The sequence below is a fragment of the Leucopleurus acutus genome (assembly GCF_964270905.1).
Source record: "Leucopleurus acutus genome assembly, chromosome: 14".
NCBI lineage: Eukaryota > Metazoa > Chordata > Mammalia > Artiodactyla > Delphinidae > Leucopleurus > Leucopleurus acutus.
In genome coordinates this window covers 24025246-24053177 of record NC_139156.1, presented here as the reverse complement: position 1 = coordinate 24053177, position 27932 = coordinate 24025246, and the positions used below count along the sequence as shown (strand labels likewise).

The 27932-nt window shown below is 46.2% G+C and overlaps 1 protein-coding gene across 1 annotated transcript in view; it reads left to right on the top strand.

Annotated features, from left to right (window-relative positions):
* SORCS3 (sortilin related VPS10 domain containing receptor 3) overlaps window positions 1-27932 on the top strand; it is a gene marked incomplete at both ends in the record, with an annotated part of 585940 nt that overhangs the window by 150468 nt on the left and 407540 nt on the right. The window contains one exon of the mRNA XM_082855021.1: window positions 24424-24491. Within this exon, the coding sequence (XP_082711147.1) occupies window positions 24424-24491 (68 nt within the window). The remainder of the gene's footprint in view (window positions 1-24423; window positions 24492-27932) is intronic.

Genomic DNA, 27932 nt, shown 5'->3' with positions numbered 1-27932 from the left:
ATGCTCTGGGTTGGGAGAAATTTCATTAAAGATGAATAATTCATCTCTGAAGCAAAATTAGTTACCAGGACAACAGCATTTTGATGGGTTTGTTGAGAAGGTATTTTTCTTCTATCATTGTCACGAACATTTTGGAAATTCTAAAAGCTGTTTCTTCTGGCAGGAAAACAGTTGTCTCACTGGTAAGGTACATTTGGGGGAGTCAATTTTTTTTCTTTCTTGGTTTCTATAAGTAGTTTAGGAAAACTCAAGATGTTTTTTTTTCACTCTATTCCAGAGTAACTTTGCAACTTTACCAGGTAGAAATTGGTGTGTGTTCTCTGCCATCTTAATCATGTAACACTCCACTAGAATCTCTCTTGTCTGAATAGCTTCCAAGTTGCTGGTTCCTCACTGCAGTGGGAGTGGTGGTGTTTTGAGTTTTGTGGTGTCTTGGGGAAGTGGATTCTGCTTTCCTTTTATGTCGGAGATGGTATTCGGAAAGTCACCTCTCTCCCTAGCTGCAGTGAGATGGGTCACTTGCCCTTGCTGTATTCCTTCCCTCTCATCTTCCTGCCCTCCTTTCCCATTCTAAGGATATACACTACCCAAAATAACTGAGTGAGACCCTCCTCACATCACTTTGTGATGACCCAGCCTCACATCACTTTGTGATGACCCAGCCTCAGCTGCCTCTAACTCAAACCCTGTGTTTGAGATCTGTTTGTTCTTGATCATCATGCCTCTGCCTTTGCAGGTATTCTTCCCTTTGCCTGGAATTCTGCCCTCATCCTATTCCTCTGCCAACCCCGCTCTCCATATCTTCCTCTCCTTAATCATCCTCTAAGACTCAACACAGGTATTACTCCTCCTCCTGGAAGCCTGACCTGACTGTCCTCCTCTGTTCACTGACAGCATCTCCTGCTAAATAACCTCCATCAAAGACACTCTCTTTAGATTACTGTTGTGTGTTCATGTATGTAACTCACTAACTGTGAAACACTCTGGAGGAGGGCAGGATCGGGTCTAATTTATCTATCACTAGGGCATGTACTAGATGCTACTTATTAATTAATGGATATGGAGAACATTTTATTTGCTTCAAGATGTGCCAAAATAAAGCACAGCAAGTTGATTATTTGTACTTGGCTCCTAGTTTTAAGTCTCCCAGCATCACTATAGCTTGTAAATACAGTTGATAATTATGATTCTTCCTTTTCTCTTTCTCTTCATCATCAAATCCTAATTGAGCTCCAGTCGGTGAATGAGAACTTATAAGATACTCTCTGTGGGTACACTTGGAAGAAGAGGGAAGACACAGTCCTTATTCACAAAAAGCTTGCAGTCTGAAAGAGGAGGCAGGACAGACAAACAGTACTCATAGAAGAAGGATATGTGTACCTGATCATTGCTAGTATGTCAGCTAAGCCATAGGGATTAATAATAGCTAACCATAGTAGCAAAGAACAACTGGGAAGTCGGTCACTGGGGATCCTGGAGCATAACATTCTTGGACACACTTAACTATAAATAAATAAAGATTTGAAATTGAGATTCAAAGGAGATTCATCTTGATCCTAATTATCGGTTTAAAAATGTTATTCTGTCTGATTGTCACTTCTGGCCATATATAAAGGAGAATATGTTGGCATTTCCACAAGTACATATTAGACACACATTTTTTTAGGTAGGTCTCAGGCTAAGTCAATACATAAAACAAAAATAATTTTTCATTATGCATATACCTTCATAGGATATAATGTCATTAATACCAAACACCAGCTTATCAGTGGATATACATATTTACATATAGCTATAATCATGAACACACTTTTTGGTCTAATTTATAACTTAAGTATGTTTCTACATTTTCCGCCTGTATTAAAATAGACCATGTCGTTTCAGTTTTTTTTAAATTAATTAATTTACTTATTTTTGGCTGCATTGGGTCTTCGTTGCTGCGTGCGGGCTTTCTCTAGTTGTGTCGAGCGGGGGCTGCTCTTCGTTGCGGTGCGTGGGCTTCTCATTGTGGTGGCCTCTCCTGTTGCGGAGCACAGGTTGTAGGTGCGCCGGCTTCAGTAGTTGTGGCACGCGGGCTCAGTAGTTGTGGCCCGTGGGCTCTAGAGCGCAGGCTCAGGAGTTGTGACGCACGGGCTTCGTTGCTCTGAGGCGTGTGGGATCTTCCTGGACCAGGGCTCGAACCCGTGTCCCCTGCATTGGCAGGCGGATTCCCAACCACTGTGCCACCAGGGAAGTCCTCGGTTTTTAATTTGTAGTAACAATGTGGAATCCATCATAGAATATGCTACTTATTGCTTGCATATGTCTGTGCTATTGGGTATTTAGGTTGATTGTTTTTTGTTTTTTGTCCTCCTGTGACGGAGAGCACTGAGTGTTATGAACATTTCCATACAAGTAGCTTTTTTCTTTTTTCTTTTTGAATGAGTTCCTTGGAATATAAGAGTATATTACCCAAAGCGGAATTAGCAGGTTTATGGGCATAAATAGCTTCGTCGTTTGGCAAGAATGCTCTCTGGCAGGCCTGGGCCAGCATACAGTATTCCCAGGAGGATATGAGGATATCCATTTCTTTAGAATATTCTTACACTTCATAACTTCAGAATTAATTTTCACTAATTCAAATGGTATCCCAGCATTTCAGAAACGACTTAGTGTGCATTTCTCGAATTCTGCTGAAGATGGTCTGCTGGGCACTTGATGTTCTTCCCTTATACACCACCTGTTGTTTGCTTTCAGGCATCTCTAATTCTCTCTGGTGCCTGTAAGCACGGCTTCCGGTCTTGGACCAACAGTGGTTATCCTTTGCAATACAAGGAAAAACAACCAAGCTTCATTACTTTGCTAGTAGTTTTTCTTGTTCTGGTATTTGCTCTTTCCCTGACAGCATGTTTTCACAGTACAGAAATGACAGCGACCCCAGGTCCACTCAAGTGCAGGGAGTTTGTGAGCTTAGTGGATTCTCAGCTGTGCCCATGGGGCCAGGCAGGACCTGGCTTCTGCTGAGGCCACCTTCCAGACCTACCAGAGATTTTTAAACACCACGCTGAGTTGAGGAGAGAGGAATGGCCTTGAGGTCCTGCGTGGACTTGCATCTTGGCTCTGCGCTGGGTGAGCTGGGGAGGTTTCTTAGCCTCTCTGAGCCTGAGCTTCTTCCGCTGGATGACAGGGAGAACAGCACTGAACTTGGAGGGTTTCTCCGGAATAGCTTCTCTCCTCTGCCTTTTTAGAGAACTGGGGCTTTCTGGAGGTAATTCTAATGCCAGCTAACACTGCCCAGCTTCTTTCTATGTGGTAGATGCTGGGTTCTGGGTTGAGAGTTTTCCGCTTTGTTCCACATGGCAGCCCTATGGGGTCCGCACGCCTTTGTGCAGAGGCAGAAAAGGAGGCTCAGGGGACTAAATAACGTGCCCAAGGACATGCTGGACGTGGTGGTGCTGGGATTGGAACCCAGGACTATTCGCTTTCTGTGATTTAGGCTTTGACTACTGTACATTTAGTCTCTGGGATAATTTGTTCTCCGTTAAATAGAATCTATCCCAGGAGCTCATTAACCACCTGTGACTTTGCTCCTGCCTTCATTCAGCCAACACCTGTTTGTTGAATGCCTCTTTCGTGCCAGTCCCCGATTTAGGAGCTGGGGTACAGCTATGTCGTGCTGACAGGCCTACCTCCTCCAGACTGGCTGTGGGAGAGCCTAGGACTTCATCCGGAGAACTCCATCCTGCTCAGCATCCGGGGGGGCCTGTGCAGGCATTGGCTGCCCGGTGGAGGTGAGCTCTGCTCGGGAGGATCCACACTGCAGCACAGGAACGTATGGTCAGCGGTGGCTTGTAGGCCTCCTGTGGCTGCATCCCGCCATACTGGGTATCTGGTGTGACACATCTGTCCCACCCTTGGGTGGGGCCTTATTTGTGCTGCACCTCACGCTGCTCAGAGCTGCATTAACTAGAGGCTACTGGAGAATTTGAGTGAGGCTCATATGTAAAAAGGGAGGCTCCTGGCTGAACCATAGATCTCAGATGCATAAAGGCCGTTAAGGTGGGAGATTGATCCCCCCGTTCTGGGTTGGCTGGGAATAAACGTTGCGAGTCATTACAAGAGGCAGTGTAGCGCCCATCACCTTGGCCCTACTCTGGTATTTCCCATGGCCCCGACCCCCAGTATCTTCTGGAAGGACTGCTCACGTAGTTCTTGATTGTCTTGAGTTACTGGAGTTCAAGAAACAAATCCAATTTCCCCAGAGGCAGTCGTGCCCTCTGGCCTCCTCTGGAGGCTCCCGCAGATAATTCAGGTCTGTGTGGGAACAGAGCGCTTGTAACAGCCTACAGCTCCCAGGCAGTTGCCCAGGGAAGGCCACCTCTGGGCACAGGTCCACCCTAGAGGGCACCCAGCTGTCAGAGCTGCAGGGCAGCCGAGCCTTCAGCCCAGGAACCAAGATTTCACGTTGCTCAGATTCCGGCGAGCACTTCTGCACCCACCTTTGTGGACCCAGCTCCCTGTCTTCGGGGGCAGTGTATGTCCTTTGCTCCCAAGCCTGGAGGATGTTTGTTATTTCTGAAAGACTCAGCCCAGTGCGGCCTTGGCCATGGGCATGGCCTGTAAAATGCAGATGGCCAGTCCCAGCTCCCAGAGTTCTCACTCTCAGTGTATAAAGAGTGGGGTCCAGAATCTGTGTTTTTCTAAGTTCTTCAGGCGAGTCTGATTCACGTGGTCCGTGTGCCACATTTAGAGAGGTCCTTCCGTGTTATATGTTGTACACAGGCGCGCGCACACACACACACACACACACACACACACACACACACACCTGCATCTGCATCTCTCTGTCTCTCTGACCCACCCCCATACATTCTCCCGCTCCCAGCCACCTACTCACTCACCTATCTCAGTGGACTCCCTCCCCCATATGCCTACAATGCCTGAGAAGCACATGACGCATTTTAGATATTGGACACATGCCAGCTGGTTGAATGTCCCCTCTGCTATGATTCTGGGTTAACTTCTCCTTGGAGTGGAGCCACATACTCTCCACTTGGACCCTTCAGTGTCCTGGACAGTGATAGCAGGCGTGTCCCTTCCCTTTCCCCAGTTCACCTCCTACCCACACGGAACCTACTCTCTTGAGTCAAAGTTCCAATTTTAGAAGGAAAACCAGAGCCTGAGCCCTGCCAGGTAGGTGGCCTGGAATAAGAAACTGAGGGTGGGGTGTGATGCAAAGCGTGGGTGTGGACCCGGGTTTTGGGACAGCGGGGAGGCGGACAGGGTCTGTGGAAGGAGTGTCCGGTCCTCGCTCCCAAAGAGCTGAGCTTGCCCGAACAGCTATGGAACCAGACCTGCAGCTTCCTGTGTCTTCCTTGACCTCTGAGCTTGGAATAAAGAGTGGCTTGAGGTTGACTCTGTGGTTCTCTCTTGAGGATTTTGTTGGGTTTGCGTTTAACTTAGCCTTGAGGAGATTCCAGCAGAGGTTCTAGTACATGCCAAGCTGCCATGGGAACTTCAGTGGTGCTGTTACTGCTGAGTTAATTGACACCCTTAATCAGGAAGGAGGTGGAATATAAAACTTTGGGAGGGAGTAGCCAGATTTTTCAGAGGAAAGAACATACCAGGCGCTGCCATTTACGTGTTGTGGGACTTTGCTTAGTTATTTAATCTTTGTAAGACTCTGGTTCATCCCTGTAAGAAATGACAATAACGGTAGTTACATTTCATAGGATTGTTGTGAGGATTAAAGGTGTTAATGGATGTGAATGTTGAGTTCTGTTCCTACTACCATTGTTATTAACTGAAATTTATCAATAGACTTCTATTTATCCTATAAATATTTACTTATTAACAGACATTTTAAGCATCTATTATGTATCAGCTAGGGTTATGTTAGGGTTTAGTTAGCTAGTTATTTTAGTTAGTTTGTTTATTTATAACACAGATCAAGAGCCTCAAGACTTGCTTTCAAATATTCCATAGTGTAGAAAGAAGGTAAGATATCAGTATTACAATTCAGTAAAACATTGATGTAATGTTCGGATGCATGGAGGGACGTATAAAAGAAGGAGTAGCAGAGTCTGTCTGGAAGAGTCTTGGTAGGCCTTAGGAGGAGATAAGTTTGATTTGAGGCTTACAAGATGGGAGTAGTATTTCAAGGTTAACAGTTAAGCACATGTATGGGCTGAAACAAAAGATTTATTGGCTGATCTAACGTAAAAGGTTAATAGCTTCATCAGATCAGGCTTGACCCAGCAGCTCAAATGATATTGTCAAGGACTTAGGTTCCCTTAGTATTTCTACTGGCTTGTGCAATGTTGGCTGCATCCTCGGTTCCACTTTGTCTTCCTTCAGCAACTTCAGGAGCTCCCTTCAAGAGAGCAAAACGGCTGTAGCCATTCTATAACTCATCTCTATATTCTATATTATTAAAAGAACTGGGTTTGTTATGATGTTTCCTGAGGGAGGAAGAGGTCCTCTTTCCCAGAAGCCCTAGCAAGACTCATGTTGGATTTCTTTGGCTCCAGTTAGGTAACATGTTTTTTTCCCGTAACCAATCACTGTGCCATAGGGGTGGGATGGGTGATTGGCTTAGGCCAAATAGCGTCTACTCCTTAAACTAAGAGGATGGGTCAGTGCATGGTCCATGCCGCCTGAAACACATGGCTCATTATGGGGAGAACTGCTTCCCCAAAGGGACATTGTTCCCAGGGGGAGAGGGCATGGATTCTGGGAAGCATGGAGAATCTAGCTCTCCACCATACCAGTAATCTGGGTGAGGAAAAAGCGGGGGACAAGTGAGAACAGAGTATGTTTGAAGAACAACTCTTAGCTGAGAATCTCTAGACCAGCACTGTTTACTAGAACTTTGTGCAATGATGGAGGTGTTCTATAATCTACTCTTTGCAGTATGGTAGCCACTGGCCACCTGTGACTGTTGAGTGCTTGAAATGTGGCTAGCATGACTGAAGAACTGAACGATTAATACTAATTGTACTTAATTTTTTAAATTTAAGTAATCCTGCATAGCTAATAGCTGTAGTGGTAATTGGAAAGCACAGGTCTAGACCCTAGACAGGGTTCTGAAAGAGGACTGAGAGAAAGAGGGAGAGAGAGAAATTAAGCCAGAATGCCCTGGTTATGTATCATTGGGGGAGAGAATTGAAAAAAGTCACTGAAATCATTTGCTCGGTTCTGTGGTTCATATGAATAATACAGAAAGTAGAACCCAAAGTGAAGAGCTAGTGACAGGAAATGAGGATAGAGACCTAGAGACTTAGGCTGGGGCCAGGTTGAAAGCCCTTGTGCTTTGCCACTCACTTCAGATTCTACCCTGTAGGCAATAGGGAGTCACTGAGGATTTGGAGGAATTACATGATTATATTTGCATGGAAGGAAGGCAACCTGGCCCCTTGTGGAAGATGGCCTTGTGCGACTAGAGGCGGGGAGACCAGTGAGGAGGTAGACGCAATAGAGCTCATGAGAAAGGATGAGAATTTGAACTTGGGAAGGAGTGGTAGCCATGCACGGAAGGGTGAGATACGGACATTAGGGGCAGAGTAACAGGGTGGGTTTGCGTGTGGTGTGGGGAGGAATATAGCAGGATACAGTAGGTTGGTTTGGACAGCCGAATGGATGATCGTGCCCTCTTTGAGACGTGGCGTTCCAAAAGGAGGGGGCAGGTCTGAGTGGTTTCTTGATAAACACTCTTTAGGGCAGGTGGTATTTAGTCTACCTGTAGGAAGATGTCTGATAGGTTCTTAATCTCTTCTCTCAAGGAGTTTACAATCATCTATCTATGGAAATTAGATCTACATAAATCAAGTCATTAGAAAAATAATTCCACGTGCATCAAGACTGTAAGCCTTAAATGCTGCACGTGCTTTATGAGTGGTGTCCTGGGTACTTTTTCCGCATAACAAACCACCCCCAAAATTTAGCAGTGCAAAAGGAAACCATTTTATTATGTTCATGATTCTGTGTGTTGAGGATTTTGGCTGGGCACTATATATACCGTGTCTGAAACCTCAGCTGGAAAGATTGAGAGCTGAGGCTGACTCAACAGCTGGGGCTGCAAGGCGTCTGAAGCTATCTTCCCTCGTAGCTGGTGACTGATGCTCCCTCTTCAGTGGGTCCTCAGTTGGGCTGTGAGCTGAAACACTGTGGCCCCTGCATGCGGTCTTCCCTACTGTGGTCCGGTTTGGGCATCCTCACACATGGCACTGGCACCTTGAGAGCAGCCATCCTAAGAGTGCACAGCTAACCATGGAGGTCACTTGGCACTACTTCCCCTATGCACTGTTGGTCAATATAGTAACAAAGATATGCCTGCTTTCAAAGGGAGGGACATGAACTCCATCTACCACTCAATAGGAAGAGTGTCAAGGTCAAACTGTAAGATAAGCATGTGGGATGGGAGATACTGGGAAATAAGTTGGCCATAAACGGAGAGATGAATTTGGACTGGGGTAAGGAGCGATGACTCTCCGCTGGGGATGGGGCTTGAGCTGGTGCTTGAAGGGTGGGTCGGTGGTTGCTGGCAGGGAGAAAAGGACACATGCATGTTGTTGGGGACAGAGGGGAGGATTTGTGTTTCTTTCGGGCTATCTAGTCAATCTCATTAATGCTGAGGACAACTAAATAGGCTAAGGAGGAAATCCTACAATGGGATACAGCAATTTAAAGCAAATGGCTTCCTTCTAGGCATCCATTCAACACATTCAACATCAAGTTTGAAGTTCCTTGTGCCCACCCAAGTTGATCAGCCTTGTTAAAATGGAAAGCCATTTCTCTTTAGTTTTCCCATGATTTGATTTTCTGCTTTATTCTGGAGTGAGAGGAGCTACTACACCATGGAATTACGAGTCACAAAATTTTTGAGTTAGTGCAGTAAGTACACTAGAAATCACGTTAAATAAAATACTTGCTTACTTGCCTTTCCCCCCTTCCATTAGATTGAGAGTCTCTGGAGAAAAAAAACCATGTGCAACCTTTTCCAGCTTCTCCAGCAGAACCAGGTACATAGTAGATGCTCAGCACAAGATTATTTGGATGAATAACCTTCATTCAAGGTCAAGGGAAAGCAGTGCTGAACACCTGGGCACTTTTATGCCGTGTTTCTGCTCCTTATTTTGTACTCCTTCTCTTTGTCTCAGAATCCAACCAGCTTCTCTGTGCTCCTTATTCCTCTAGCACAAGAATCCGATCTGTCCCTAATTTCTGTTTCTGTATCTGACAGTCCCTGTCCCAGAACTGAAGCTTTAATGTCCAAGCACACACCTTGTCTGTGGTAGGGAGATTGCTTAGACCAGGGTCAACACACGAGGAGGCTGCAGGCTCCCTTTCCCCTTTTCCTTGGCAAGTCTCCCTGACCTCACTCTTTTGCTGAAGCTAAGATATGTGAGGAACTTATTTTTTTACGGAGATATTTTGTGAAAGATAAATTTCTCGGGACCATGGCCATGGATTCTTAGCCAAAGGAAGGACAAGTAGATATGATCAAATGTGTGCTAGTGAATCAATACAAATAAATTATGTGTTCTTTGTTATGATGTCCTAGGCTACACGAGAGAGGGCTCTTAAATCATCCACCATCAGCCACTGGAGGTTCTCGTTTCCGAGGAGTTACGTGGAGACAAAGTCCAGGCTTATGTTATTTTAGGCAAAATCCAGATAACTTTCTAGTGGGGATATTGGTTTGGCTGCTAGAGTAATGCTAGCAACTGCAAAAGACCAGAGGGGAGCAATTCTTCTCTGGGTCTGGCATGGCCCTGAACATACGCTAAATATTTTCTGCCTCTAATGTCTGGGATTTATGAGTACTCTCTTGCTTGAGTAGATGATCCTTTTACTCTATGATTCAGAACTCTGTTTTTTTTTTTTTTTTTTTTTGCGGTACGCGGGCCTCTCACTGTTGTGGCCTCTCCCGTTGCGGAGCACAGGCTCCAGACGCGCAGGCTCAGCGGCCATGGCTCACGGGCCCAGCCGCTCCGCGGCATGTGAGATCTTCCCGGACCGGGGCACGAACCCGTGTCCCCTGCATCGGCAGGCGGGCTCTCAACCACTGCGCCACCAGGGAAGCCCCAGAACTCTGGGTTTTGATCAAGTGCTTGTCCATGAGCTTGAGCTTGAGACTAAAATTGACACCTCCTCCCCACTTCCCACCTCATGAACAGATGGCCCTTCATCTGTTTGGTATTGGGATGCGGCTGCCATGGTCATATTCTCTGGGCAACCCACAGGTGAGATCCAAGCAAGCAGTGTGCTAAAGGGGCTCAAGAGGGAACCGGAAATGTGAATGAGGCCAGGAAATGTTAATTGAGGGAAGAAGATTCTCAGAAGTTCAGGCAGTTGGGCAGGAAGTAACAAACAGACCCTTCAAGTCCCCTAGGCAAATGGGCAAGAACAAGATGGGGCAGAAGGAGCAATTTGGCCATGAGCATGTTTCCAACAATGGGAGGATGCATAGATGCAGGGAAATAACTTGAAAACCCATTCCACCAAGCTGGGGCATGAAATGAGGGTTAGACTGTGGGAACATATGAGATGGTCCTCCTGCGAGTGTTGGAGCTGGATTTCAAGCCCAAGCCTTCGAATTAAAATGAAGCACATTAACTTCCTTGGAAACCTCAGAGGCATCTTTGACTCCATGCTTTTCTGTTATACACTATTTGCAAATTTTAGCAGCAGTTTTCATAGGGCTCCCACCACCCCTTCCTTCTTTCCTTCTCTACGGCCATTATCTTAGTTCAGATCTCTTATCTCTTATATTGGGACCGTTGTAATATCCTTCTCACCAGACTCCCTGTTTGTCATCTTCACTGATTCACCCTTCATACCCCTGACAGTTTTCTTTCCAAAATGCAGGTGCCAACTGATTATTCACCTGCTCAAGCACAGTAGACATTTCTATGCTATTTACTGAGTAGAGTTGAAACTCTTTAACCTGATGTGCTAGGCAGAATAGTGTCCTCCCCAAAGATGTCCATGTCCTAATTCCTGGAACCTGTGAATATGTTAGATTGCATAGAAAAGGGGAGATAAGATAGTAGATGGAAATAAGGTTGTAATCAGTTGAGTGTAAGATAAAGTGATTATCCTGGGTTACCTGGCTGGGTCCAGTGTTATCAGAAGGATCCTTAAATGGGAAAAAGGGAGGAAGAAGAGTCGGAGTGATGCAGTGTGAGACTCAACCCATCATTGCTGGCTTTGAAGATGGAAGGGGACCGGGAACCAAGGAATGCACGCAGCCTCTAGAAGCTGGGAAAGGCAAGAAGCGGATCCTGCCCTAGAGCCTCCAGGAGGAATGTAGGAACACAGCTGCCGACGCCTTGATTTTAGCCTTTGAAGCCCAGTTTGGGCTTCTGGTCTCCAAAGCTGTAAGATAATACATTTGTGTTGTTTCAAGCCACTTTATTTGTAGTAATCCGTGACATCAGCAATAGCAACTTACACACCTAGTAGTTAAAATCATCACTGTCTTACCCCAGCCTGGGTCTCCATCTCCTTCTCCATGTACCTGAAGCTCTAACCTCTGCAGACCCCAGCCCCACCCCCGACCCCCGCCCCAGGCCTGGAACGTGACAGGCAATTTCAACCTAATTGTGTCTTCTCATGCCGCATCCTTAGCCTGAAAAGGTCGTTGCCTTCTTCACCTACTAAAGATAAGCCAGTTCAAATAGTACCTCTTATAAAAATTTTCATGGAGAGTAATCCTCTACTTCATCCCTGTTAGGGAATCACTCATTTCTGTCATATGTCAACCTTGCTGGGTTACTGGGAGATTCCCATGAGACAATAGGTGAAATGACTTACAACCTGGCGTAAGGCAGAGCGATTCCAGCTTTCACTGAAGGTAGTCGTATAAATGTGTATCTGTCTGGTTGCACCGAAAGTGTCAGGAACATTGTGTCCTTCATGCCTCCATCCTCCACAGCAATGAGCATGGTGCGTCGACCATAAGAGACACTGTGTAGTAATTTGTAGCGTTGAATAGGAGACAGGTTGTGAGAAATGCCAGATCACGGGATTAGATGATGGGTCATTCACTCCACCCTTGTATACAGGGAATCTGGGACATGCTGGGTACTGTCCCAGGTGCTGAAGATACAGTAGTGAAAAATAGGACAGACCGTTGTGTGGCCCTGAGGCATCTTACAATCTAGTCGAATCCCTGCTCTTGGTCTCTTGCACTGGTAGCTAGCTCCAATCTGGGGGTATCTGCTTATCCCTCGACAATCCACTTGGTGCGGCAGCTACAGTGGTTGGGCTGAGAGCTCTTTCAGCTCCTGAGACCTAAGAGGGAATGATGCCCCTTGGCAGGAGTGGCGGAAGGAAGGGGGGTGTGCGTGCCTACAGGCAGGTCCAGTGGAGACGGACCCTGAAATGAAAAGTGGCAAGTGGGTAGGATCGCACACCAGGCAACATGGGCTTGATGAGCCTGTGATCTTCCCGTTGCTGAGGCTGTCAAGGCATGTCCACACAAAGCAAGCACCAGCGCTCAGGGAGTGCTCTAGGCTTTCATCTCTACATCAGTGAGAGGCCTTGTGAGGCTGCTCTGTATTTTCTGAGCTGCCAGTTGTCGTCGCTAAAGAAGTGACGTGCTCCCTCTTGGGACATGGCATTTTCCTACTTGGGTGGGCAAATGACCTGGTTTGCTCAGAGACAAAGCAGGATGGCAGGAACCTGATATATGACGAGGCCTGAGAATGTGCCTGGCACATAAGCCTAATCCTCACAGCAGTGCAGTGAAGGGAGCGATACTGGTCTCATTTTCCAGATAAGGGCACGGAGGCTCCGTAGGGTTAGCCACTTGCCGCAGGTTACGCAGAGAGCAAGTGGCAGAGCCTGGATTCCACACCAAGACTGTCTGCGTTAGAGCTTTTGATCTATTACCAAGGAAACAGATAGCTTATATTTGCCTCTCTGTTGATGAGTATCTCTGGAAGCTTCACACTAGTGGCTTTGGAGCCATGGTTTCATCTTTCATCTGCTCACACCTGTTTCTGTCCTTGGCCTCCTCATGAGGGTGGTGCTGGTGGTGGTTGGATGGAAGGGATGATGGACATATAGGAGGGTATGAGCTCAGACTCCTAGTTAATGGTATACGTTGAGCTAGTTAACTCTGGTTCTGGTGAGCTCTCATCGTGTAGTACAGACACTGGCAGGGAATTCTGAGCAATTTGACCCTCCCTCCCCCCTTACTGGGCTGCATGCTACCATTTCCAAGAGATGGCTGTCTCTTTCATTTCCAGTCCCTTAGGGAATGAGAGTGAATGGATTTTTAATTCATTTTTAATGGCTCGTTACACAAAACCAGAACAACCTCCCACTATTCAACAGCCATTTTTCACAAGCTCCTTGTTTCAACAACACTGCATTTTCATTTCCTTGGTCTGCACTTGCCTTGTTCAGCTACCGCATTCTGCAAAGTACTTTCTTAACAATGGCCGCATTTTAAATAGAGCTACTGATACCTGTTAAATTCTGTATCTCTGATCCCTTCCTTGGATCATGGGGGAACAGACGTGCCCGTGTTTGGGTTCTGACTCCTACCTCTCCCTAGCTGCATGGCCTGGACGGTTTGCTCGTCTGGACAATGTGGGTAATGCTATCTACCCTTCACTGTGGTTATGCCCATTACCTATGTAATGCACATAGAGCACCAAGCACAGTGCTGGGCACTTTGTAGGTGCTCAGCATCTATTAGCATCCCCACCTCTGCCCTTTCTATATTCTTCTCTTGTCTAAATTACTCAATCAAGTCGTGCTTTTGTCTGTAGGTGTAATGTTTTCTTTAGTCTACATCCCATCAGATATAGGTATATATCTTTGTCCTCTCTAGACGTCCCTAGAGAATACCAACTCTTGAAAACTTAATGCAGTCATACAAGAAGGTTGCCTTCACCATCTTCCCTCCCTGCCCATGTGTTCCCTTTATCTTACCCTCTTGTGGACATTCTTGAAGTTCTTTCATACCCATTTTGAATACTTTCTTCCTAATTTACCTAAAAAAAAGATACCCTTGAAAAACTGTATAAGATATTCCAGAAAGAAGAGGGCTGGGAATTTCCATTCCCCACCCATCTCTTATGACCTTACTTATGCCTCTCATCCTTTATGAGGACAACTTGATCACCCCGGCCCAGACCCATCTTCTCCTTCTTTGAACACCTATGGCAACACTTTCAGTTCATCGAATGTGTCATATCTCTGTTAGTTAATAGGCAGCATGTTAATGAAGAGTGTGATAATACTCTTGGATAATAATGAGAAAAACGAGTTCTGTCCTGAAGGAGCACATCCCCTAATGGTGGAGATGCATAGGCAAAGAGAAAATTATAGTGTAATCTAGTGAGTAGTATACTTGGATGTATGGGCAGCAAGGTAGGGGAGCATGGATTACGGGGGATCCATTCTGTCTTGGAGGACAGGTAAGACACCAGAGTGTTCATGGTATTTGAGCTGGGCCTTAAAGAATGAGATCCTCAGGTGGAGAGTGGGAGAAGGGCTTTCGGAGAAGAGAAAAGAGCTTGTGTGAAAGTGTGGGAGCGTGGAACAAGGAGAAACGTGGGTATTCTGGTGTGGCTAGAATTTAGATGTTATTTTGGGAAAGTGGCTCTAGAAGAGGGTTAAAATGTCAACTGGGGCCAGGTTGAGAAAGATCTTTTATGCTATGCTGAGGAATTTTTTTTTTTTTTACATCTTTATTGGAGTATAATTGCTTTACAATGGTGTGTTAGTTTCTGCTTTATAACAAAGTGAATCAGTTATACATATACGTATGTTCCCATATCTCTTCCCTCTTGCGTCTCCCTCCCTCCCACCCTCCCTATCCCACCCCTCCAGGCGGTCACAAAGCACCGAGCTGATCTCCCTGTTATGCTGAGGAATTTGATCTTAAAGGCGGCCCGAAGCCACTAGAGATTGTTTGGCAGTAGGCAATGGGATTCCGCCTCTGCTTTAGAAAGGTCATTCTGGTGTAAGGATGGAAGAGGGGTGAACGCCAGAAATTAAGTCAGCTGGTTATTTTGAAGGTCTCTGCAGTCATCTAGTAGCTAAATCCAATGGTCCATTCTTCATCTTTTTTGTCCATGAACTGCCTGCAGCATTTCACACAGCCAATCACTCCTTCCTCCTTGAAACCCATACTCTTCTCGGCTTCCAGAACACATGCTCTCCTGAATTTCCTCTAACCTCACAGATCATTCTGTGTCAGTGAGGGTCCCTGACTCGAGGTATTTCTCAAGAAAAGACGTTGAATGCAGGAACTGATTTACAAGGGTGCCGGCAAGGCTGGAGGAACAAGGAGGAGAAAATATAGTTGCTCAAATTTGGTAACTGCAGAAACTGTTACCCCCTGCCCAGGAGAAGGAAGGGCAGTACAAGAGGCCAAGGGTCTCTCCCACCCAGATTCCTGGGGCTGTGCTGAGCTGCACAAGCCCTTCATTTCACTGAGACCCAGCGCCGCTGCAGTTGGTGCCACCGGCTCTGTTGCTGCTGCTGTCTTGTCACTCAAAAACAAAGTGTGAGGAGAGGAGCTTTTCCTTTGTCCACACGTCCCCCGAGTGACCCCACCCCAACTGGCAGAATTGGAAGCCAGATGACAGGAGAGTCTTAGAAATGCGCTTCTCAGGGTCCTGGTTACCTATAATACTTAGGCAGGAAAGTGGGCCGAGAGTAAACAGACAGCACAGTCTACCCTTTTAGCTACTCTGAGTGTCCATTTCCATCCCCTATTCATAAGTAGCCTCCTCTCTTCCTGTTGGTTCAGTGGTAGCATGTGAAGCTCAAAATAGCTGGGTATTAGTTTCAGCTTCCAGTTCAATGGAACAGGTGTTTTTTCTCCTTAGGAACCAAGATTTATCAACAGAGCCGAAAGTTGTGTGGATGTGAAGAAAATACTCTGTGATGGCTTATTGCGAGGAATAATGAGAGGAGCGCTCCCACTTTTGCCCCTTGATTCCCAGACCTTTGTATTTTGGCCATTTACTAGTCGAATCCACATCCTAGAAGACAGCACCACAACCTCATGCAGTGCTGGCTTCTAGCTAATTGTGTCATTGAATCTTCGGAAGTCCATTCAATCATTGTATCAGGTCATCTGCTTCTGGCGGATGTAGTTTGTGGGAAGACCAGTGAATTCCATGGACAGGCCCATGACAACACTTCATTTGCTGTGAAATGAGTTTCTTTGTTAGAAGCAATTGTGTGGGATATCATGACGGTGAATAAGGCACTCTGAAATGGAAAGATTTTGATTCTAGCGTATTTACCGCAGGCAAGGAAAGCAAGTCCGAGGAGAAGAAATTGCTTCCTCTATGTGATGGGAGGGGGACAGTGCAATCAACTTGCCACCAGGTGCCATGTTGAGGCTCAGCACTGATTTCTGAGGTTGGCAGATTGGGAACTGCAGTGACGATGCCCATGTCAGCCTTGGCGAGGGGAAGTCCGTGGCAAACATAGGCAAAGCCTCCATCTCTGCCACAGTAGCCACTATACACAGGAGCCCACAGAGCAAACGGGGATCTGGGGAGAAAGGCTCACCGGCCTCAACAGAAGGCCATGGTGTTCATATGCTTATTGAGAGACTCCTCCGTAGTAAGTACCATTTGGTGAGTGTTCGCACAGGACACAGACATTCACTGTGCCAGTTCTGAGAGCTTGAAGCACATACTGGTTTCTTCTCATTCCCCGATCTCTCAGTGCTGAAACGCCCCAGCTTTCGATCCTTCTCTCTCTACTCTATCCACACTCCATCTCCTGATGACCTAACCTAGTCTCTTGTCTTTAAATACCATCTAATCACTGACGACTCCCCAGTTGAGATTTTTTAGCCTAGACTCTCTGCGCTGAACTCCAGACTCGTTTATTCAGCTATTTGCCTTCTCCGCTTGAATTCTCTTAGGATCTCAAACTTAATGTCCAAAGCTAAACTTCTCAGCTTTCCTCCCAACCTCCTTCTCCTACAGTCTCCGTCTCATAAAATGGCAACTCTATGCTTCTAATTACTTAGTCCCGAACTCTGAGGGTCATTTTGGACTATTCTCTTTCCTTCACGCCCTCTATCCAATTTGTCAGCAAATCTTCTTGACTGTACCTTCAAAATATCTTCAGATCATGTTTCTTCTCCTGTCCGCGGCTGTTGCTCTGGTCTACCCCGTACCATGTTTCACCTGGATGATTACAACAGAATCCTAATTCACCTTTGTCTCCTCGATGCCTCTCTCAACACAGTAACCAGAAGCACCCTGTGAAAACTTAAGTCCTCTAGTAAAATCCTCTAGTAGCTTCTCATCTCACTCAGTAAGAGCCAGTCCTTCACAAGTCCCAGCAAGATCTAAGCCTCCCCAAATTTCCTGGACCTCATCTCCTACTACTCTCCCTGTCTCTCCGCTCCGTCCTCATTGGGCTCCTTGCTGTTTCTTGAATATGTCAGGCACGTTCCTGCCTCAGGATCTTTGCATTTGCTTTTTCTCTGCCTGTAATGTTTATGACCCAGATAGCCACATGGCTTCATCCCTTACCTCATTCAGGGTTTTGCTCGAGTGTCAGTTTTTCACAGAGAACTTTCCTGGGCTCCTTCTATACTGCTTCAGCCTGCATAGCCCTGGACCACGTCTGCATACGAGCACTTGCTCTAAGTGCTGATATGTCCATCATCTAACCCACCATCATCTGACTACTATGTCACTTACCTACTTATGTGTTTGTTTATCTCCCTTGCCGGAATATAAACTCTATGGGGGCAGAGAAGCTGGTTTGTTGTCTTCACTGCTGAATCCATAGCGCTTGGCCACGAGGAAGCATTCCATACATATTTGCTTAGTGAATGAATGAAAACATTATGAGGATGATCCAGTGGACCGCAACACGTTTCAGAGGACTTGATGTTTGTCTTGCTAAGTGTGGGATGAGGGTGGACTCAGGGCTCATGCTGAGGTTCTATCTTGAACCACAGAGTTGATGATCTGCCCTTTAAAAAAAAACAGGGAACGGGATAACCGGTTTGTGAAATCGCATGCAATGGAACAAGATGACAAAGATGATATTTGTTGTACAATTCCTTGCCCTCTCAGCTAGATTGTAAACTCACGGTGGGCAGGGAGCACCATTTATGTTATTCTGAACTTGGCATATACCTAGCACAGTTCTGGATACCCAGTTGGTGCCCAGACATTGTTAGACTGGGGGTCAGTTGGGCTGTGGACTGTAAATATTCAGTTTCTGTTCCTGGAGGCGGGGGAGAGCCTCATGAAGTGGGAGGAGGGCTCCAGAATTCAGACTCTGCTGAGACTGAAAAATGCACTTTTGTGTACACTCCCCGAGGAGTAGGTTTTAGCATCCTTACTACGTTACCACTGTGAATCACTTTCGGTAAAGAAGGCCACCGTCCATATTCCAATTGGCTGGAAACAAAGAACTATCAGGTAGGGGCAGGAATGAGGTGGTGAGAGGTGAGGGGGACCCGGAGGGGACATGCATAGAGCCCCATGGATTGAAAGGTACCAAGGTTTCAGGAAGGTTTAATGAACTAAAGTAATTTTCCTTCAGAGTAAAATTTTACAGGCACTAAAGGTCCTCATTTCACTGAATGTGCTCACGGGCGAGAGCGTCCCAGTGATTTATGAATTTTCAGATTATGCGTTATCCTTTCAGAGGACAGGAATCCCCCAGGGCTTTCTGCTTTGCTTCTAAAGCGGAAGCTGAGTGCGGGAGCCCAGGGAACATACCGGGTCTGATTTGCAGCCTGCTGTGTTGCAGCTGGAGTCTAGAATGGGTGGGTATTTTTCAGAAGGAGCTTAGCAACGCTAGGATCTGAATCCCCCTCACCCCATCAGGTAAGGATGACTTGCAACCCTTGTCTCCTGAAGGGTAATTATCATACTAATCACTCACATTTGCATAGTACAGCTTCTAAAGCAGGTCAGCTTTCCTTATTTGATTCAAATCAAAAATCCTGTGAGGCTGGCAGGGGAAGGAGAATCATTATCCCCATTTTAGGAAACTGGAACAGATACTGAAAATGTTAGTAAGTTGATCAGGCTCACCCAGTAGCATATGGTGATATTGGGTTTTGAGTGCAGCCCTCTAGTTGCAAGTGCTCCGTTCTTTCCATGCTGCCGGGCGAGCCCCATCCAGGAGGCAGACGGCTGGACCCAATGGGTCCTGTCTTCATGAAATGTAAAATCTTCCTAAAGAAGATTATACATTAAGGGAGAGTATACATTTTATGAAGACAGGAGCCATTTCTCTTGATCACTTTATCACCACGGATCCTGGGCTGTGTTTGGCATAAGGCAGGAATAGAAGAATGAACGGGAGAGGGGATGTGACAAATAAAGACGTTAGTTACTGGCATTGTGTGTGTCTAAAGATCAGGCAGTTAGCTGAGGGCTGGCCTGAGCATCTGGGGGCAGCAGAAGACATTAGATGCCTGGGGACAAGAAGATTGGAGCTGGGTGGTCAGCAAGGGCAGCACCAATGGATTTTGTAAGAGGCCAGCCATGTCCCTTATTGTCACCTAATTATATGAGTCGCTTATTACAATACAGTCCCTTAATATATATATATAATACATATAGTATGTGTGTATACATATATATATGAACACACAGTAAGCCTTTTATTATAATATAGTCATCTAATATACAATATATTGATATTATGTATGTAATATATAATAATATTATATGGTATATGTTTATACATAGCAAGGCTCTTGTTATAATATAGTCCCTCATTATCACCCTCTTCATGCTTATAAAGCTTTTTGTCAGTCCATAGTTGACTACAGGCTGGGCTTCCTCTGTCCTTCCTGCACGATTCCATCGTCCTTTGTGCCTTCTTTCTCACCCTGGCACAGCCTGACCGTGTCTCCAAGTGGTTGGTGTCCCCATGTGTTGACACTGCATTCAACACATGACTGCTCTAGCCCCTAGTGGCCCATTCTGCTCTACCTCTGTGCTGTTTCTTGTAACTGAAATGGCACCCTTCTGCCCTTTTTTCTATCTATTTTTGTCCAGCTAAAATATGAAGGAAAGAAAAAAGACAGGGAGGGAGGGAGGGATGAAGAGAGAGGCCAGACAGGCAAGGGAGTAAATCTCCATTTCTCTGTCTCCAAATTCTTCATACTTCAAGTTTTGGCTCATGTAATCTTTCCTTCATGAAGACTTTGCCGACCACATTTTCTAGACTTAATTGCCTCCTCCTTTCAACTCTTATCTCACATTATCTGCACCTCTCAGATACACTTATCATCTCATCCCTTCTTTTACTGTCGTTCATTTATAATTCATTCAGTGGACCTTATATAGCACCTGCCGTGTGTCAGGTGTTGTGCTAGGCATTGGGGATGCAGAGTTGAATGAGACCTGAGTTTTTAGCTCAAAGAGGTCACAATCTAACAGACAAGACAGGCATATGGAGAAGTCACGTTAATCCAGTTTGATAAAAAGCTATAAGAGATGTATGAACAAATGCTCTTCCAGAGAATATGTCTGATGCCAATTTACAGTTATATGTGCCTATACAGAGGAGCTCTTATATATGTGACTTTACTATTCTGTGTGTACACCTGTATGTGTATAGCTTATATTAAGAGAGAACTGCTATTTACTCATGAATAATTCCAATTTATTTTCATTTCTCCTGCTGTCTAAAATCCCCCTAGGATTTGTAGCCTGTTGGTCAAAGAGAAACTTTTTGACAAAGCTTATTTGACAAACCTGGATCTCCCAACAGTTTGTCTAGTTATTTCCTCATTACACATCTCTGTTTCCTATTTCTTTCTCCAAGAACAAAGAAAACAAAAGTTACCTTCACCCCTGGGCCTTGAGCTCTGTATCTTTCCCCGATTCCCAGAGTTTAGCGGATGTCTTTCTAATTCACATAAGAGGAGCTCAGTAAATATTTGTGGAATTCATGACTGAGTGATAAACTCCTTGAGAGCAAGGATGTGCCCACCTCTCAGTTTGCCTGCTCATTGCCTTGCACACAAAAAGCTCACATAAACATTTGCCGAATGGAGGAGCATTGCATCAGAGCGGAACAAGCATGGTGGAGTCTCATAGCCCTGGGTGGGAATGCTGGCTCTGTCTCTCGCTAGTTGTGTGCTTTGGGGAGCAAATTGCTTAACTCTTAGGACTCACTTTCCTCATCTGTAAAATGCAGATGCTATATGACATCTGCTCAATCTCAGAAGTGTGTTGTGAGGACTGAGAAGCACCCAGTGTAGTATTTAGCACATAGTAAGGGTTCAATTAATGTTTGGTCCCTGCTTTTCCTTCTTTGAATTTGACTGCCAACCCTCATCTGGGGGCATCTGCTGGAGAGGAGTCAAGTCAGGCTTTGCTGTGGCTCCCAGGGTAGCTCCTCCATCCTTCCTGCATCCTTCCTGCATCCTTCCTGCATCCTTCCTGCATCCTTCCTCCATCCTTCCTGCATCCTTCCTCATCTGTCCACTGGTGATTCTTTGGTCACACTCACATCTTCTCATTCTGATCTGAGTCCTTGCCCAGCAGCCCAGGGCTTGTTAGTGGGTTTAATGCATCTGCTTTCAGTTTTCTGCCCTGGTAATCCCTTCTTCCTGGTGGCCTTTGGAAGGCTCTGAATGGTGAGAGAAGCCAGAGGTTGACAGGCTTTCTTTCAATCTTGGTTTTCTTTGCTAGGCACAGAATATCTTAAGGCTAAAGGTTACCTGATCATGTCTTCATAACTTTATTATTGTCCTTCTTTGCTGGCTCCAGGGGAAAGGTAGCTTCCAGCCCCAATTCTCAGTGTTTGGACCTTTCCTCTGGGGAATGTTGGGGTGATTTTGTGGAGACATCTTCCTTATGCATCTCCTATGGCCTGCTTTCTTTGTAAAGTCCACTCAATTTAAAGGCAAAGATGCTTTTAGAGATCAGGATTCCACCATAGTGGAAGGGTGGTGTCACTGCCGCATGGAGTTGGGAGAGGAATCATGGTGTGGTGGAGTCTTTCTCAAAGCGTGATCCTCTAATATCTACAGGAAGGTTTCTGGACCCTCCCCAGGATCCACCAAGTCAAACTTGCTGGGAATGGGACCAGGGAATCTGCATGTAGCAGGCTCCCCAGTGACTGTTAGTCTCCAGCTTTGCTCATGGAATGGGAAGAACTGTGCCCTGGGCACTTGGTCAAGGCCACACATTGTTGGGACTTGAACTTGAGTCGTCTCCTCTCTCTGTGTCTCAGTTTCCTCATCTGTAAAATGAAGGTAGTAGACTAGATTAACACCATCCCCTTCTGAAGACTATGCTTTACTGCTGAAACACCATTATCTTTCATTGACTCAAAAATGATGATTTGATTTGAGAAGATGGAAGGAAGGAGAGTGATCCAAGCCCTGGGTAAGGAGACACAGACACGTGAGAAGGGCTCTGCATTTTTGAGGGGTTTTCCAGACGCAGTTGTTTGTTAGGCAATCAGTTAAGTGACCTCTGACCCCCAACATCCCTTGCTTCTTTCTTTGTGGGCTTTGCACTTTTTTGAGATTGTTTGATGTCCCTGAAGGCTTGATGTTGGGAGACAGTGAAGTCGTCTTAGTTGCTCCTGCAGATTCTAGATGGGTGTTCCGATCTGTTTCTAGAAGAGCATAGCTTTGAGTTTCTTTGTCTAGATTTTGGGATGGTCTGCACATAGGCACCCATGTTTTTACATAGGGACTGTGAAAGAATGACTTCGTCAATGAAAGAAGTAAAATGAAGAGAAGTCTGGTGTGTATGTATGTGTATGTGTATGTGTTTGTATTAATTTAACAAATAGGAATTATCAGCACATTGCTATTTGGTTGGAGAAGGTTTGGATAAGTCTTGTCTTCATTAGCCCCCGAATTTTACAAATGAGGAAACTCGCTATTAATGGGAGAGGCATGGACCACTGAGTGACCATGGAGAACAATGCTTTGCAAAGGATACACGCTCCTTGCAGCTGTGCTATGCTAATAGGACAGGTAGCTTGGTGCCTCGGTACCTGTTCTCCTGTTCTACAAATAGCCATGTCATTGATGTTCTTCTTTGCTTGGCTGTTTCTTGCCAACCTACTACTCCCCATCACAGGACACAATCTGAGAGAAGACGTAAGAATCATCCAGTCATGGCCCTGCAGAGAAGTTGAATGTTGCAAGTCAGCTTTTCAGGGATTCTCTTTGACCCATAATGGATCATATCCTGGCCTCTAATTTTTTCTTAGTTTACATAAAAGAGGTGGAAATGGTACTGACTGACCCCATGGGGTGCTGGATGAGAATAAATCTCAAAGTGGGTGTTTTGTCGTCAGTTAAATGCCACAAAAACGTTCAATATAATGGCTGATTATTTTTCTTTAATCTTAAATGGTTACCTAGAATGGGAAAGTCCCATCTTGGTAGCAGAAATTCATTATCTCGGAAAGAGTTTAATGGGTGCTGTGCAAATGAACTGGAGGAAGTTAAATTGTGGAAGGCGAAGGAGCTGAGAAAAGTGAAATGAGTTGTGCATTAAATTTAGATAAACACAATTATGTGTAACTGGATTATCATGCGTGCAGGCAGACACTGTATATTAGGCACCTGTGTTTTGATTAAAATCGATTCAGGTGCATGCGCTTAGCATCCTGGTAGATATGGGGTTGTTCCTAAGCCACTGTCTGGGCGCACGAGGCATAGGCAGGGAAACGTTTGAGGTCCAGGTTCCCAGCTGGAGAAGTTAAAAGGGCCTGGGACCAGCCTGGCCAATGGAAGATCATTTCAGAAAACTGCTAACCCTATTACAGGCCGTCCAGCTCTTTGACACATACAGCTTTCCTTCTGGGTTTCTTAGTTTCAACTGGAGTCACGAAAGTGGTCCTGGAGTCCAGTGGAGTCTAATGACCTGCTTACTCCATGGGTGGGACATGGTGGAAGGCAGGTGGCATCAGAGACTGTTGGGGGCTGGGCTTGCCTGTCACTCAAGCTTTTATGGCTTTGAGGCCCTGTGATGGGAACACAGAATCTCTTTGAACCTCTCTGTAGATACAGAATCAGGCCCAGTTCTTTCTTAGCCTCTTAGGTATACATCTGTAAGTCAAAGTCATCTCCAGATAAAAGCAAGCCCATCCTCTGATCTCTGGGTGGCCACACGTGTGAACAGAGCCAGCTGGCCTGTGCCTGACCTTGAAGGAGGACAGATGTGGAGAAACAACTGTCAGTACCCAGTTAATTCCTGTTGACATGTTTTATTTCAAATGCAAAGCATTGTCGGGATTGAAATAAACGCTACCAGTTACGGGGGAGCATTAAATTAATAATTCTTTTCCCCTTGCTTGATCCCATAATACCCCTCAACTCCACAGATAAATTCTAAGCCCTCCACTGGGTGATTTGAGATGAACTGTACATTGTTACGCAAACTAAAGCCGCCTTCCTTTTTCTTCTTCTCCTCTGCCCTCCTCCTCACCCCCTCTCAGGTTATACTTATCCTGACGAAGCTGTATGACTTCAACCTGGGAAGCGTGACAGAGAGCTCACTTTGGAGGTAAGTGGGTTAGAGATTCTTACCTGGCTACTCGGGTTCGGCTCACGTGAGGAATGCCAGCTAAGCAGTTGGAGAGCTTGTTTTGAAAGGAGCAGAAGATGGTCCTCCTCCTGGATGCCCCCTTTAATGCCCTGGGTGGCACTGATGGCCTCCATCTGCAGATTCCGTAGCACTCTGCTGTCTTCCGTGGGGTCTGTCACATATTCTCCCTGGCACTGTGGTTGTTTCTGCGTTCCTGCAGCATCTCCTTTGACTGGATGTGGGTAGAGAGATCAGAGCATGCCTGGGGAAAGTGGAGGCCGTGGATAAGGGAGCGTGCTGTAGGAGGGATGCTGGCCTTGGCATGAGTCTAGGCCCAAGGACTGTTTCTTGTCCTTTGTGCCTGTAAGATGCTGTGATTCTTGAGAAGCCCATGAATCTGGGAATAGACACGTGTGGGAATCAGGCCCGTGTGATGACGTTTGTGGTCCCAAGCCTTCGTGGGCTTCTTCATCCATAAAATAACATTAAAAAATATATTTTACAACTGTACTGGTGTAAAGACAAATATATTAATACTGTATGTTAAAACTTGTTTTCAGCCTAAAATACTCATTTTTTTTGTTTGTGGCTTTAAAAGAAATGACAGCATTTTTGTGAACCCTAGGCTCTGTGTCCCTGTGCCTGCAGGATAAATCAGCCCTGACGGAAGGCTGGGACAGGGAGAAGGATGTGGGTGGATTAAGTCAGAGAGGGCTTTCACGAAGCCGTGAACCCCGCAGTCTCTCTGGCTAGGGGACGCCGCACACTCACTCTTCCATATACCTCCTCACATGCAAGTTCACGGTCGCCGCCACACTGCTGGAAGTCACACAGGGCACCAGCAAGTTGCATCAGCCACTCTGAGTCAGCGCTTCATGCTCTGTGCTTACTACCTCCGTGGGCCTCAAGAGGGCTGCGTATCCATTCCATTTGCTCTGCCACTTGTAGACACTGGGGAGAACACTGTCACAAAAGGCCATTCACTCGGCTGTGTCTTCATCCCAGCGCCAGTCCTGAGGGTCTGCTGGGGCTTTGGAGCAGGGGGGTCTGGGGCGTGAGTATCAGCACGCCTGGCCGCTTCTTCATCCGCTCTGTTTGCGGAGAATCAGCCAGAGCCTCTCTCCCAGGGAGGGGAGCGGTCACAGCACCTATTAAATATGTAGGGTTAATTGCTCATATCGATGGAGGCCTGCCTCCATTTGCACAGGATGTCCAGAACCTAATTTTGCTGCTCAGTGAAAACCGGCAGAGGTATAAGTAACCAGGTGCCTTCCGTAGATGAAAGCATGCCTGTTTGCACTCACGTGGGTCTCCTGGGGACTTGGAGCCTCAGAAACCATCCTCTGAGGCCCTGTCACAGGGATGTGGTGGTGAGCCTTTAAGCCTGACTCCAGTGCTGTCTGCTTGGTGCAAATAATGAAACCAGAAAAGCCCACGCTTAGAATGGGAAACAGCTGTACCTAGCAGCCCATGTTATAGGAAAGGTTTGCTAGTTTTAAAGGTGGACCAGGCAAAACCATGGGGCCGAAGCCAGGTGCTTAATGCCCGTAAGTGACAGAGTGTGTGCCCCACAGTCATAAGAGCCAGTGTATTCACTAGTGTGTGTCAAGGACAGCAGATGGCCAAGTGGCCCTAAGGGCACCCTGATGTCCCATTGCTGGGTTTCAAATCACAGCTTGTCCACCCAAAGAGCTCTGTGGCTTTGGGCACTTTACCTAACCTCTCTGGTTCAGCTTCCCAGGGCTGCCGTAATCAAGGACCACAGGCTGGGTGGCTTCAAACAGCAGAAATGTATTCTCTCCCAGTCTGGAGGCCACAAGTCTGAAATCAAGGCATCTTTAGGGCCACCCTCCTTCTGGGGGCTCTAAGGAGAACGCTTCGTTGCCTCTTCCTGCTTCTGGTGTCTGTCGGTGTTCCTTGGGGCTGCATTACTCCACCCTCTGCCTTTATCATCTTCTCTGTGTCTGTGTCTTCTCCCCTTCTGTCCCTTAGAAGAACACTTGCCATTGGAGTTAGGGCCCAGCCGGATAATCCAGGATGTTCTCATTTCCAGATCCTTACATCTGCAAAGACACTTTTTCGAAGATGGTCCCATTGCAGGTTTTGGGGGTTAGGACATATTTGGAACGGGGGCTGCCATTCAACCTACTTCACTCTCTTAAGTCTCAATTTCCCTGAATGTAAATTGGAGATAGTACAGATCCTACCTTTGCTCCAGACACAGTGTCCTTGCTGTTACTTGAACCAGCCAGCCTCTTCCCCGGAGCCCTCACACTCAGCTCTTTCCTGGGTCTGAGCTCTCTTCTTGCAGGGAGCAGGGCACACCCTCACTTCCCTCCTCTCTGCTCACCTCATCAGTGAGGCCTTTGCCTGAGGACTTGGCATTCCATCACTTGGCTGCATTTTCCTCCTTAGTACCTGTCACCCTCTAGCTGCTAAATATTTACTTATTGATTTATTTATATTCTACTTACACCCAGTAGCATCTAAGCTTGTAGTGAGAGATAATTTTTCCATTTTAACTCAGTGCTGTATCCTCAACACCTAGGACGGCATCTGGCACACAGGAGGTACTTGGTAAGTGTTTGCTTGATGAATAAATTCATGGATGGGTTGCAAGGATTAAATGAAATAGTAAATGTACAAACATTTAGGACAGTTACCCGCATGTGGGAAGTGCTCAGTTAATTATAATAATTAATGACTATTATAACCCCGTGTGTTTGTATAGTTTTGTTTGTAAGGATCCACTAATGCAGGGATCCATGGGCTGGAAATTGTAGGGCACCAAAGGGGTGTATTCTGCGCCATCTGGGAATTAGCACAGATCTTTGGGGGGATGGCAGGGGGTAGGGAGGGGAGAAGAGTGATTTATAATGTTGTTCCTTCTGCTGATTGGGGGGAATTGGAATAGCAATGGCTACCTAGTCAAAGACATTCTTTTGTAGAAAAAATCCTCTGAGCTGGGTGCTGGAATGATGGGCAGGATGCGATTTGGCAAACGGAAAGTGGAAAAACGCCCCTTGCACAGGGCAAAGTCCTGGCAAGGCTGGGCTGCAGGAGATAAGGTGGCCCGGGAAGGAGGCAGGGGAAGCAGCTGTTGGACCAGGTAGGGAGGGTGGGGGGACTCATCGAGTTCACAGAAGGGGTCAAATCAAAGGCAGTTACTCAGAGCATAGATTATCGATAACAGAGTATGTATGGTGTGACCTTTCAGGGATTTGAAAACAACTGGTGGCTATTATAGGCTTTCCCTCTGGATAAATGTTATGTGGATGTATTTTTGTGTCGTGATTCAGAGGGTTCACAGGTCTGATAAAGCCCAGCTTAGGAACCCCTGCAGAGGGTGTGATTGAGGAAAGGGACTGCTCCTAAACTTTGTGGGAATTATCCAACTTCCTGGGGCCTCACAGGGTGACT